Raw genomic sequence first — 14,187 nt, 5'->3', positions numbered from 1 at the left:
TCCTGCTACCATATTAGCAAGCTGGGCTGGAGTTCTGGACCATTTTAGAAAGAATTTTAATTTCAGCGCTCTATATTTGCTTACAGTGGTGCCTCGCAAGGCGAAAAGAATCCGTTCCGTGATTCTCTTCGTCTAGCGGTTTTTTCGTCTTGCACAGCAAGCCCATTAGCGGGTTAGCGCTATTAGTGGCAAAGCGGCTAAGAGGCGATTAGCGGCTTAGCGGCTTAGAAAAAGGGGAAGCAAGCCCATAGGGAAATTCGTATTGCGAACCGCCTCCAAAACGGAAAACCCTTTCGTCTAGCGGGTTTTTCGTCTTTCGAGGCATTCGTCTTGCGGGACACCACTGTACTTTAATCTCATCTGTTCCTTTCATTATCCGTTCAACCGTTGCTTCGCTAACTTGTTCTTCCTTACTCCACATCTTTTGAATAAGTTGGGTTGTCTGTTCATTTGTTTGTATAGTTCCTCTATTGGCTCTTCTAAACTCCTATTTCCTGTCTCTTGGACTTTGGAAATTTTGTTGTATAGTCCTCCAATTTTTAGCCAATATTGGTTACCTATATTCTCTGTTACTTCCTGCAATGACTTTAAGGACTCACCTCTATACATACATTTAACTATATGATATCCCAGATTTTCTTCAAAGTCTGGTATACCTGCTGTTGCAGCTTCTTTCTAGAAAATTTAATTATTACATTCCTGGGGGATTTTCTCCCCATGGGCCCTCGGCAGATATGGGCTCGTTCCACATCTTCTGCCTTCAAACTAACTCCCTGAGTACTACTACTACTACTAATAATAATAATAATTTATTATTTATACCCCGCCCATCTGGCTGGGTTTCCCCAGCCACTCTGGGCGGCTTCCAAGAAAACACTAAAGTACAATAACCTATTAAACATTAAAAGCTTCCCTAAACAGGGCTGCCTTCAGATGTCTTCTAAAAGTTTGGGAGTTATTTTTCTCTTTGACATCTGATGGGAGGGCCTTCCACAGGGTGGGTGCCACTACCGAGAAGGCCCTCTGCCTGGTTCACTGTTACTTGGCTTCTCATACGGAGGGAACCACCAGAAGGCCCTTGGCGCTGGACCTCAGTGGCCGGGCAGAACGATGGAGGTGGAGCATAGCCAGGTTCTCAAAGTTTCTTCCAACTCTTTAGCCTGTATTGCTTCCGGAATTCTGCCCAGAATCGTATTAGCTCTTCTCTGGGGGTCCGGCAATTCTGACCCCTGTTTAGATAGTGTAGTTCCTTTTTTGTTCATTTTCCTGGGCTAGCTCTTTAGCTTGAATTGCTAATTGCTTCACTCCCTTAATTTTGACTCCTTCAAGCATTACAATATATAAATCCTAGTTAAAATATTTTTTAAAACTTCCACCACATTCACCACACGTCTCTTGGTTATATTGCTCGCCTTTACATCTGTTCTTCAATCATTTCCCTTCCTTAGGTTCTTTCATAATCCGTCAAATGTTTATGTTCTCTGTATTCTTCACAAGGTTAGTCTAAGCACAGCCAAACTTTCGCATTTGAGCCCTGCTTGTATAAATATTCATTTAAGCATTCCCATTGTTTCTGTATTATAGTTTTGGATTTATGCCTTATTAAATCCGTCAATTTTGCTAACTCCAGGTACTCACATACAGTGGTGCCTCGCAAGACGAAATTAATTCGTTCCGCAAGTCTCTTCGTCTTGCGGTTTTTTCGTCTTGCGATGCACGGTTTCCCATAGGAATGCATTGAAAATCAATTAATGCGTTCCTAGGGAAACCGCCTTCAGACCAGGTCCGGGGACAGTCTGAAGGCTGGGGGGGGGGACAAGGGCTTTTCTTCCCACCCCCAGCATTTTAAAAAACCCCGGGACAGCGGAGGACTTCTATGCTGTCCGGGCAATCTTAAAATGCTGGCGGGCGGCATTTTAAAATCGCCCCGGACAGCGGAGGACTTCTCCGCTGTCCGGGGCGATTTAAAAGCCCCTGGGAAGGCAGGCAGGGGGGACAAAGACTTTCGCCCCCTGCCCGCCTTCAGAAGGTGTTCCCGCCCCCTGCCCGCTTCGGAACAGCTTTCCGAAGTGGGGCGGCTGGGGCAGGTGTCCCCGCCCCCCCTCCCCGCTTCGGAACAGCTTTCCGAAGTGGGGTGGCTGGGGAAGGTGTCCCCGCCCCCCCTCCCCGCTTCGGAACAGCTTTCCGAAGTGGGGCGGCTGGGGCAGGTGTCCCCGCCCCCCCTCCCCACTTCGGAACAGCTTTCCGAAGTGGGGCGGCTGGGGCAGGTGTCCCCGCCCCCCCTCCCCGCTTCGGAACAGCTTTCCGAAGTGGGGCGGCTGGGGCAGGTGTCCCCGCCCCCCCTCCCCACTTCGGAACAACGTTCCGAAGTGGGGCGGCTGGGGCAGGTGTCCCCGCCCCCCCCTTCGGAACAGCGTTTTAAAATGCTGGGGGTCGGGGTTTTCAGGTGGATGGCTTTCAGGTGAAATTTCTACGATCTCTGCTGCAGGTACCCAACGGTACCAACTCCATACTTCTGTTAGAAGCTGGTGAATGCCCAATTTCAACTAAAGCGTGGTGGGCTGCCCTAAAACAGGATGGCAGGTTGAGAGGAGTTCCCTACCAGGACAGACTTTGCTTGTGTGCTCAAGATATCGATTCCACAAAACATATTTTGTTGCATTGTGCAAAATATGAACAAGCCAGGGCTGAACTGATACTACCCTTGCTGGTACCTTTCCCAGGAAAATCAGAGGCTCACTATGTCAGGTTCCTATTGGAAGACCGGAGAAATGCTAGAACATTAGCAGTGGCAAAGTTTCTATCGGTGGTTGCAAGAACAAATAATCCCTATATTCTGAACAAAATGCTTGTTTAACATGGAGGTAGGCTGTATGAATTGTGTATTGCTTTGTAACGATTTGTTGGGTCTCTGGACTGTAATAAAGATTGATGATGATATTTTGTCCCAGCCTTCTAGTTCCAAAACTTCAGTATCTTTTAGTAACACCCACTCTTTCATCCAACTCCAGCACGCTGCTTCAAAATATCTTCTTAAATCTAGGACTGCAAATGCCCCCGTTTCTTTTGGCCCCATCATTATTTCTGATTTTATTCTGGTTTTCTTCCCTTGCCATATACAATTGGCAAGGTCTCTTTGCCAGCTTTTAAAATATTTTGTCCCAATTATTATTGGGATACTTTAAAATAAAAATAGGATTATCTTTCTGTGTGAACGTAAACAAATATCCTTGGAAACTCTGGCAGAAGTTGAACAAACAAGAAAGATTTATTTTACAGAACAAAGTTGAAAAAAGCAAAGGACGTGTCATGAGATAGATAATGTTCTTTCAGGAAACAGTAAACCTATTAATAAATTGTACTAAATTTAGTGTGTGTTACATGCTTGTAAACAAAGTAGTAAATGCACAGCTTTTTAAAACTTCTGTTGCTTTTTTAAAGTTATTCCTCTTCGATGTTACAGGTGTCTAGAGAGGATGGCCAATGCTGAGCTTATTTCCAGTTATTTCACTTCAGCTCTTTAACTTAGCTGTTGCAGCTTAATATTTTGATTCTTAAACAAGGTGGTCCTTTCTGTCAGTTTCCACGCTCCTGAGGTACTTCTGACAGTATAGAAGACCCAGGGGGTCACCACACCCTTCATAACTGGTTTGGGATTCTTCTCTTTCTAGAAGATCTTTCCCTTCCTGACTGAAATGAGACCAAAGTGGACAGTATCCTCACAGCTTCTACTTCTACTACCGAAGCTGATGGAAGACACTCCGGGCCACCGAGGCCGCCTGAGCCTCGAGCGACAGCATAGGTTCCAGGAGTACCCCCAAGCTGTGAACCTGCTCCTTCGGAGGAAAGGTGACCCCGTGAAGAGCAGGTGGCCTAGGGAACCACCCACTAACAGTGCCTCGGTCTTATCTGGATTGAGCTCAAGTTTGTTGGCTCTCTCCAGTCCATTACCGAGGCAAGACACTGGTCCAGCACTTCCACTGCATCACCTGCAGATGTAAAGGAGAAACAGAGCTGAGTGTCATCAGCATACTGCTGACAACGTACTCCAAACCTCCAGATAACCCCACCCAGCAGTTTCATGTAGATGTTTAACAACCTGGGGGATAGGCTTGAGCCCTGCGGAACCCCACATTGAAGGTTCCATGGGGCTGAAAATCACTCCCCATGTACCACCTGGCTTACTTCTCAGCAGATGTGCCAACTTGAAAAAAAATAATAGGAGGGCCCAGGCAATCACTGTCCAGCAGAATTGATCATATGATGCCGTGCACACACACTATCTGAATGGCAGTGCCGGTTTGGGGGTGCCAGGACCCCACAAATATTTTGTTGGCAAAGCCGATCAGCCCCTAGGAGTTGGCTCTTGTGCGTCAGAACCGCAAAGGGCTGGGCTGCAGATTCTTCCACCCGGATCTCTGCAACTGCTGAGAAGAGTTGAGTGCTGACTATTCCTGGCTCCCTGGAGCAGTCCTTGTTTCTGCTAATAAAGAGTTAGCTTCACATGCTCTCTGTGGTTTTGGCTGGCTGGCTCTAGGATTCCATGAATCCAAACTCCCTGGAGGAAGGGGGTGCGGTGGGACTAGGACCCCCCCCCGCTTTACTTCAATCAGATACCTGAGCAGGAGGAAGATGCCAAGGCAGCTCTAGAGCCCCTCCAGGAAATTCTCTGCCAGCGCCCCCAACCGTCCCCTGGCAATGCTTGGCTGGACTTCCCTCCCCCACCCTCTTCCTCCCAGGCTAATGGATGAGATGATGCCACACACCCCTCACCATTTTAATGTCAATCAACTTTTTTTGGAAGGGGGACAATGGAACCGTGGCCCCTGGGAGTTGGCTCCTGAGCCTCTTTCCACCCCCTCCCTGGGGAGTCAACCCTGAGGGCCCTCTTTGGCGATGGGGACCCTCATCTGAAGGAAAAGGGAGGTTGGGGTTCAAATCCCCACGACGGGGTGAGCTCCCGTTGCTCTGTCCCAGCTTCTGCCAACCTAGCAGTTCAAAAACATACCAGTACAAGCAGTTGTGGCATTTCTGTGCACTCTGGTTTTCACCAATGTACCCCCTTGCGCCAGAAGCGGTTTAGTCCTCCTGGCCACGTGACCCGGAAAAGCTGTCTGTGGACAAACGCCAGCCCCCTCGGCCTGACAGCGGAGACGAGCGCTCCAACCCCACAGTCGCCTTTGACTGGATGTAACCGTCCAGGGGTCCTTTACCTTTTGAATGTTCCAGTGTTATTGTGAATGGGGGGAGGGTAATCTCCTGGGGAGGAGGGGCTTCATCCTGCCAGGCAAGCCCTGCAGGTGTTGGGTTCCCGCTTTGCAGCTGGATTGCATAGATCCGGGGCCCAGTAAGGGCCCTTTTTGGGGGCCCCTCCCTTCCCCATCACTGCATCTTCATCTCTTTGTCCTCTCTGCCCATCCACCTCCCTTGCTTGCTCCTCCTGGAGTCTATTTCTGCAAGTCAGGCGGGGGTACCACCCCCCTATGATGGGGGGGCAGTTCTTCCCTGTTCAGTTCTTCCTGTGCTGGATCCTCAGGGATCCTGCACCTCAGCCCACAAGGCCCCTTTTCTGCAAGGTGGTTCTTTGGCCACTTCTTCCCTGCCTCTGGTTTGCAGAAAGCTGCACATGCCCAGAGTATGGACTATGGAGGATTTTCACAACTGTGGTTATGTTTGGTGTGGGGAAGAAAGGGGGGGAGCTGTTTGCGGACAAAGGTCCAGGGGTCCTTCGCCTTCGCCTTCCCTTTGGTGGGCATCGCACTTCAGTTTCCGCAAAGGGGCCCCTGGGGGTGCAGGGCAGGGGAGCATCTCTTGGCCCCCCAGGGAAAGAGAAATGCGGGTGGGTGGGGGGGGAGAGACTTCCAAGGAGACCCTGCAGGTCCCCAACTTCGCAGCCGGATCCCTGCCGGTGGGTCCCAGGGAAGGCGATTCCAGGAAAGGCCCTTTCACATTCAGTTTTTTAGTCATTTCCAAGTACGGATCCAGATGCACACGGCAGAATGGTACCCGGGAACCCCCCACCTCCCTCGGCGTCAGTCAGCCTAAGATGGGGGGGGGGGCCCTTGATGCAGAGTCCTTGGCCCAGATGGAGAAGGAAGGGCAGCCGCTAGAGCGCAGAAGCAGGAAAACGGCAGGCAGGGAGAGGGAGGGAGGGAGGGGCGGTCTGGGTGCCCTCGGCTTGCCAAGGGTTAAAAGGAGCAGAGCGGGATTCCTAAAGAGGAGAGGAAGGGGAGGGCGGGGGAGGGCAAGGTCCTCCAGAGCAGAAGCCCCTCCCTGCCCAGTCCCTCCCTGCCAGCAAAGAGGAGGCTGCTTTGTTCTCTCTGCTTTGCAAAAACTTCCTCGGTGCCCCTCCTGGAATCCGGTGAGTCTCTTCTCTCTTCCCCCTTGGGGTGCAGCGGGGAGAAGGGGGTCCCAGGGCTGCAAGGGAGGAGGCAAGGGGCCCCCCGCTCAGCTCATGCAGGGGGGGGGGGAAGACCCCCAAGTCAGGGAGCAGAGGGTCCTGCCCCCAGTTCCTCTCCGCCAAGCCAGGGAGGGGCTGAGTCTCCAGCAGGTCTGCAACTCTCTTCTTCCTTTGGATCAAGATGCTGCCTTCCTTGTTGGGGGAGGAGTCCTTTTTGGGGCAACAAAAGGGGGGCATGCAAATAAGCCCCCTTCAGACTGAGGGGAAAGTCGCATTTCATAAGACAGAGAAGCATCCGAGGACTCCGAGGAAGGAGAAGCCCTGTGGAGTGGGGAGATACAGCCCCCCCCAAGTGCGGAGACTGGAGGGGAGACCCTCTCCCACTATCTACCCAAATACAATTCCCAGAGTTCCCTGGCAAGAAGGGCGGATTGGTGACCACTCTGGGAATTGCAGTCTTTGGGCAGCAGGGCTGAAGCTGTCTCCTTGCACCTCTCAGGGTCCTGAACCAATTCTGGCTCCCAGGATTCTTGGGAGGGGTCACTAGGGCCGGGCGAGATCTGGTTTCCAACCTTGTTAAACATCTGCCCCCTCCCAGCTGAGCCAGTGCACAGACTGGCATGTGCCACTCTTGGGAGCAGGAGCTGCATCCAGCCTTGCTCAGCTCAATATTTTTAGGAAGACCAAGCCCCTCCTGCCCTGGCAAGGCACTGGGGTGAAGCTGCAACGCCATCAGCATCCTGTAATAAATAATAATAATAATAATAATAATAATAATAATATTTACCTGCCACCCATTTGACTGGGTTTCCCCAGACACTCTGGGCTGCTTCCAGCACATATAAAAACATAATAAAACATCCCGATACAGGGCTGCCTTCAGATGTCTCCTAAAAGTTGTGTGGTTCTTTATTTCCTTGACATCTGATGGGAGCGTGTTCCACAGGGAGGGCGCCACTACCAAGAAGGCCCTCAGCCTGCTTCCCTGCAACTTCTCTTCTTGCACTGAGGGAACCACCAGAAGGCCCTTGGTGCTGGACCTCAGGGTCCAGGCTGAACGATGGGGGTGGAGATGCTCCTTCGGGTATCCTGGGCAGAGGCCTTTTAGGGCTTTAAAGGTCAGCACCAACACTTTGAAAGTAGATCTTTTAGGAGCGGTCTTACATTGTTCCAGCAGCCACTCCCAGTCACCAGTCTAGCCTCCGCATTCTGCAGAACACTAAGTGAATGACACAGAAGTTGCTGCAGACTAAAGTTAGAAAAGCTTGAATTGCTACAAATGGTATAAGAAAACATGATATGGAATTAAAGGAAAAGATGGTGTTGACCTGGAGTGGTTGCAAAATTTCTGGTCTCTCCCCGAGTGCCACGGGCCCTGCTCCAAAGAGAGCTTCTCTAAAGAAAGCACAACCAAAAATCACTCCATTTTGCATGAATAAGGAAAATGAGGAGGTGGCTAAGAAACAGCAGGAGCCAGATCCTATTCCCAACCTTCTAGGGTCTCTCAGCAGCTCTAATGATGAGCAGAAAGAGGTTTGGGGCCCAGCCAGCTCAACTGCTAAGGCATCTCTTGCACTGAGACGTGGGGGCACCTACATGTAATAGCTATTCGGCTGTATTCTGCCCATGCTCTGGGGTTGCAGTTTTCAGGCTTGGGGACAGGATGCTGCCTGGTTTTTGCACCAAGTTCTATTCATAAGCCCCTCTGAGTTCAATGGGGTCCACTCTCGGGTCACTAATGTGCATACCATGCCAGCCTTACGAAGTGGGGTGAGGTGCAAACAGATTAAGTTGGAATCACTGTAGATGTTTCAAATGGGGTTTCTGTTGGGAAGGGGCTGCCTCATTTGTGCTTCTCCATGAACAGGGGAATATCTAGGGCAGGAGAATCCCTGCAGGGCCTCTGAGGCTCCCTTTGCTTCTTCCTCTCTCCCAGGACCCTGCAGCTTGTGGTGGCTTCTCGACTCCTCAGGAAGGATGAAAGAGACTGAATCTGTAAACCTAGCGAGGATGGAAGGGGGAAGATGGACAGTTGACCTGGTCAGGTTGTCTCCTGCATCCCTCCTTACAGCCTCTGAGCGTTCCCTCCCAGGGACCTCCGAGAGATCTGGTGAGTCCCAGGGGAGGGGAGATGGGGACATGGATGGATGGGGCTGGAGAGGTACTGGGGCTTGCTCATTTTGGGGGTGGGATGAGGCAGGCAGGCAGATGGAGATTGAAAAGGTGAGCACCTTTTTGGGCTCCTCCACTTGCCTTCCAGCGCCTTTGACATCTGCAGGCAATTTGAGCCAGGAATACGTCACAGCTCCCCGGCCACCGCGATGTATTGGCGCCAGTACTGTGCTCTGAATGCCCTACCAATGTCAGAGAACTCGCTGATCCATTGCGCAGCACTAGAAGCCATGATTCTTTAAATTACCTGATCCTAATTTCAGGACTGATTGCCGATGGGGCCTATGTGTTTTGCCTTTTTCTTTTCTTTTAGGAATAACTTTTCATTTTCTTTTAAAAACAAGGATCATATAAAACTAATGTATGATACAAATATGTAGACTAAATAAATTTGCAGGAATAACATGTCGTTCCTCGTTGGTGATCAGTGTATGAGTTCTGGGTTCATGAATTGGTATAAATTGAAACAAAAAAGGGTAAACAGCGGAGAACAGAGAACATTCAACATCGCATAGCCGAATTCCTAGTCAGAATCTCTTGTGGCTGTTGGGCTTAGATTAAGTGTGAGTAATAGTCATTTTCCATCTTCTGTTACCAATTAAACTATACAGAGTTGGTCTCCTCATGAAAATGAATGGAGATTGCCGAGGGAGGGAGTCAGGCTGTGCCCTGGCCAAAGGCCTGGTGGAACAGCTCTGTCTTGCAGGCCCTGCGGAAAGATGTCAAGTCCCGCAGGGCCCTGGTCTCTTGTGACAGAGTGTTCCACCAGAGATGACTGACCTTGCATATGGGGTGGATTCCAGGATTGAGCCAAATCAAATCTATCCCAAATAAAAGCCAAGCAATATGTCAGTTAATATCAGCCAACAAAGGCAGTGAAAACTATTGTAAGGCCTCACATCTAACTTCGGTCCTTCCTTTATCACAAGCATTCATTAACTTTGTTCAGTAATGGATGTGAACCACGTCCCCTTCGCTCTGAGTGGGGTTGGGGTCCGGGGCAGCAAGCAGTTAGCATGACTTATCCTAACGTGGCAGTGTATTGATGGGGGAGGGGTCAGGTGGTGGGTTTGATGGTTCTGTGTCATCTGCGCCCCGGTCACAGTATGCTGGCAATGGCACCCCATTGTTTTCAAGAGAGTCAGGCACCCCTCAGGCATGCTCAAATGTTGGGGGATTGAAGATGCCACACATCTACAATGCCGTTAAGTTAGACTTCAAGGCTGTCCTCTTGAGGCTGAAACGGAGCACTCTCAAGTCTCTTAGTGAGTTGGCGGGGACGGGGAACACTGTTCAATAATCTGGAGCTCCATTTCTTCCTGAGGCGATAATTATCTTCTCTCTTCATTGCAGATGGTGATGAATGGGAAGGGAAGAACAAGGGGGACCACAATAGAATCCACATATTGGAGAAATCAAATAAATATTCAGAGTATGGAGAGAATATCGGCCAGAGCTCCCAGTCCACCTCCCATCAACGAAAGAGCTTCATTCGGAGGGATAGCCTCACTTCACATGAAAGAATTCACAGAGGAGAGAAATTGTATCACTGCTTAGAATGTGGAATGAGCTTTAATCAAAGCATACATCTCACTTGCCATCAAAGAATTCATACAGGGGAGAAACCCTATCAGTGCTTGGAATGTGGAAAGAGGTTTCGTCAGAAGGGGGTTCTCACTACCCACAAAAGAATTCATACAGAGGAGAAACCCTATCAGTGCTTAGAATGTGGAAAGACCTTTAATCAAAGCTCACAACTCACTTCCCATCAAAGAATTCATACAGGGGAGAAACCCTATCAGTGCCTGGAATGTGAAAAGAGCTTCAGTCACAGGCAGAGTCTCACTTCCCATCAAAGAATTCATACAGGGGAGAAACCTTTTCTGTGCCTGGAATGTGGGAAGAGCTTCAGTTGCAACTCAAATCTCACTTCCCATCAAAAAATTCATTCAGGGGAGAAATCCTTTCAGTGCTTGGAATGTGGAAAAAGCTTCAGTCAGAGGGTGGGTCTCACTTCCCATCAAAGAATTCATACAGGGAAGAAACCATATCAGTGCTTGGAATGTGGGAAGAGCTTCCGTCACAGCCATAGTTTCACTTCCCATCAAAGAATTCATACAGGGGAAAAACCCTATCAGTGCTTGGAATGTGGGAAGAGCTTCAGTCGAAAGGACAGTCTCACTTTGCATCAAAGAATACATACAGGGGAGAAATCCTATCAGTGCTTAGAATGTGGGAAGAGCTTCATTCACAGACAACATCTCACTTCCCATCAAAGAATTCATACCGGGGAGAAACCCTATCAGTGCTTGGAATGTGGGAAGAGCTTCAGTCAGAGCAGCAGTCTCTCTTCCCATCAAAAACTTCATAAAGGAGAGAAACCCTTTCAGTGCTTGGAATGTGGAAAGAGCTTCAGTCGAAAGGACACTCTCACTTTTCATCAAAGAATTCATACAGGGGAGAAATTCTATCAGTGCTTGGAATGTGGCAAGAGCTTCACCCACAGTCGGAGTCTCTATTCCCATCAAAAAGTTCATACAGGAGAGAAACCACATCAGTGCTTGGAATGTGGAAAGAGCTTCAGTGAAAGCAGCAGTCTCACTTTGCATCAAAGAATCCATACAGGGGAGAAACCCTATCAGTGCTTTGAATGTGGGAAGAGTTTCAGTCAAAGCCCCCATCTCATAATCCATAAAAGAATCCATACAGGGGAGAAACCATATCAGTGCTTGGAATGTGGGAAGAGCTTCAGTCAACGCCCCCATCTCATAATCCATAAAAGAATCCATACAGAGGAGAAACCATATCAGTGCTTAGATTGTGGAAAAAGCTTCAGTCACAAACAACATCTCACTTCCCATCAAAGAATTCATACAGGGGAGAAACCCTTTCAGTGCTTGGAATGCAGAAAGAGCTTCAGTCACAGCCAAAGTCTCACTTCCCATCAAAGAATCCATACAGGGCAGAAACCCTTTCAGTGCTTGCAATGTGGAAAGAGCTTCAGTCACAGACATCATCTCACTTCCCATCAAAGAATCCATACTGGGCAGAAACCCTTTCAGTGCTTGCAATGTGGAAAGAGCTTCAGTCACAGCCAAAGTCTCACTTCCCATCAAAGAATTCATACAGGGGAGAAACCCTTTCAGTGCCTGGAATGTGGAAAGAGCTTCAGTCAGAGCCACAGTCTCGCTTCCCATCAAATAATTCATACAAGAGAGAAAACCTCTTAGTGTTTGGAATGTGGGAAGAGCTTCAGTCAGAGTGCCACTCTCATGGCCCACCAAATAATTCATACAGAGTTGAAAGCATATCAGCGCATGGAATGTGGATAAAATTTCACTCATAAAAAAGTCAATTCAAGAACTCACAGCAGGGTGAATAATCAAATGGCAGATTCCGAATCTAGTCCAACTCCCGCCAATGCAGAAATCTCATTTCAAGCATCCATGACAGATGACCATCCAACTTCTTCTTAAATACCTCCAATGAAGGAGAGTCCACCCCCTTCTGAGGGAGTTCCTTTTCACTGCTGGCTCTTGCTATCAGAAAGTTCTTCCTGATCTTTAGGAGAAATCTCCTTTTGTGTTGCTTGAATCACCTCTTCATTTTTTTTAATATAATATTTTATTGCTTTTTTTTCCAGGTACAAATGTATAATCAGATATACGTCAAAAGCATTTTTACAAAAGAAAAGAAAAAAAGATTAAAAAATAGAGAAAGAAATTTTCCATTTTTCTGTCACAAATTTTCAAAAAACTATCGGACTTCCCCACATCCTCCGAACCCTGCATTCTTCACAATAAACTAACAGCAAATTGTTACCTTGTTTCATGTGTTTTTTGTATTTTCCGCTAACCTTATTTTCAGTTTAGAGTACTTATTATTAAATCGTTTTAATACCATATACTAAGTCCAGAAATTACTCTAAACTTTAATATTTTCATAGTTATACCCTAATTTCCTTCAAACATTTTTACTGAAGCTAATTTTCTCCAAAGCTTAGCAAATTCTCAACATTCATATAACTTATAATATTTTTGTAAATAGTCCTTAAATTTTCTCCAGTCGTCTTCTGTTGTCTCTTCTCCCCGGTCACGAATTCTGCCAGTCATTTCCGCCAACTCCATGTAGTCCATCAATTGCGTATGCCATTCTTCCAGCGTGGGTAGATCTTGTGTCTTCCAATGTTTAGCAATAAGGATTCTTGCTGCTGTAATTGCATATAAAAAGAACGTTCTGTCCTTCTTTAACACTTTCTGGTCGACAATACCCAGGAGGAAGGCCTCTGGTTTCTTGTGAAAGGTATACTTAAATACCTTTTTTAACTCATTATAAATCATTTCCCAGAAAGCCTTCACTCTCGGGCACGTCCACCAGAGGTGAAAGAATGTTCCTTCAGCCTCCCTACATTTCCAACATTTATTATCTGACAAATGGTATATCTTTGCAAGTTTGACTGGGGTCATGTACCACCTATATATCATTTTCATAACATTTTCTTTCAAAGCATTACATGCTGTGAATTTCAAACCGGTGGTCCATAACCTTTCCCAGTCATCAAACATAATGTTGTACCCAATGTCCTGAGCCCACTTTATCATGGCTGATTTGACTAACTCGTCTTGAGTATTCCATTTAAGCAACAAGTTATACATTCTTGAAAGCACTTTTGTCTTTGCTTCAAGTAGTTCTGTCTCTAGTTTCAATTTCTCCACCTGGAAGCCTATTTTTTTGTCCTTTTTGAAAACCTCTTGGATTTGGGCGTAGTGTAACCAGTCATGCACCTTGTTTTTTAATTTGTCTAAGCTCTGCAACCTCCAATTCTCTCCAGTCTTTTCTATAATCTCACAATACTTTGCCCAACTAACCTCCATGTTTGGTCTTTTTCGGGCCTTTGCCTCTACTGGTGAAAGCCACCTCGGAGTCTTGTTTTCTAACAAGTCTTTATACTTAGTCCAAACTATAAACAAGGCTTTCCTGACAATGTGGTTTTTAAAGAGCTTATGAACCTTTACCTTGTCGTACCACAAATATGCATGCCATCCAAAAGCATTATTAAACCCTTCCAGATCTAGGACGTCCGTGTTTTCCAGTAAAAACAAATCTTTCATCCAGCAGAAAGATGCAGCTTCATAATATAACCTTAAGTCCGGCAGGGCAAATCCCCCTCTTTCTTTCGCATCTGTTAATATTTTAAATTTTATCCTGGGCTTTTTGCCCTGCCAGACAAACTTCGAAATATCTTTCTGCCACTTTCTTTTTTTTTTTATAAAATTTTTATTAGTTTTACAAAAGTTTTTTATAACAAACAAACATATAAAAAGACAAACAAACAAGCATAATTTCATAATGTCCTTTCTTAAACTTCTTTTCTCGGACTCCCCCATACCTCCCCTTTCTGCATCCTCATGTCCATATTTTTATAGCAACTTGTAAATGTTTTTTTCCACCCTAGTTCATCTTAGTCTTTTCTTAATCTGATCTTACATTACTGCAGCCCTTTCTTTCTAGAAAACCTCGACATTCTAACATTCATCAAGTTTATAATAGTCCTTAAGATAAATCTTGAATTTCTTCCACTCTTCTTCCGCAGTCTCCTTTCCCTGATCACGAAT

General features: G+C 47.1%; 1 protein-coding gene across 1 annotated transcript in view; it reads left to right on the top strand.

Annotated features, from left to right (window-relative positions):
• Window positions 1-12,165, top strand: part of LOC309524444 (uncharacterized protein) — a 30,248-nt gene extending 18,083 nt beyond the window's left edge. Inside the window, exons 3-4 of the mRNA XM_082242380.1 lie at window positions 8,337-8,510; window positions 9,926-12,165. Of these exons, the coding sequence (XP_082098506.1) occupies window positions 8,337-8,510; window positions 9,926-11,802 (2,051 nt within the window). The 3' untranslated portion in view covers window positions 11,803-12,165. The remainder of the gene's footprint in view (window positions 1-8,336; window positions 8,511-9,925) is intronic.
• Window positions 12,166-14,187: the final 2,022 nt, after the last annotated feature.

Source organism: Podarcis vaucheri (genome assembly GCF_965113315.1).
Source record: "Podarcis vaucheri genome assembly, contig: HAP1_SCAFFOLD_188, whole genome shotgun sequence".
Taxonomy (NCBI): Eukaryota; Metazoa; Chordata; class Lepidosauria; order Squamata; family Lacertidae; genus Podarcis; species Podarcis vaucheri.
This window is presented reverse-complemented; position numbering and strand designations above follow the sequence as displayed.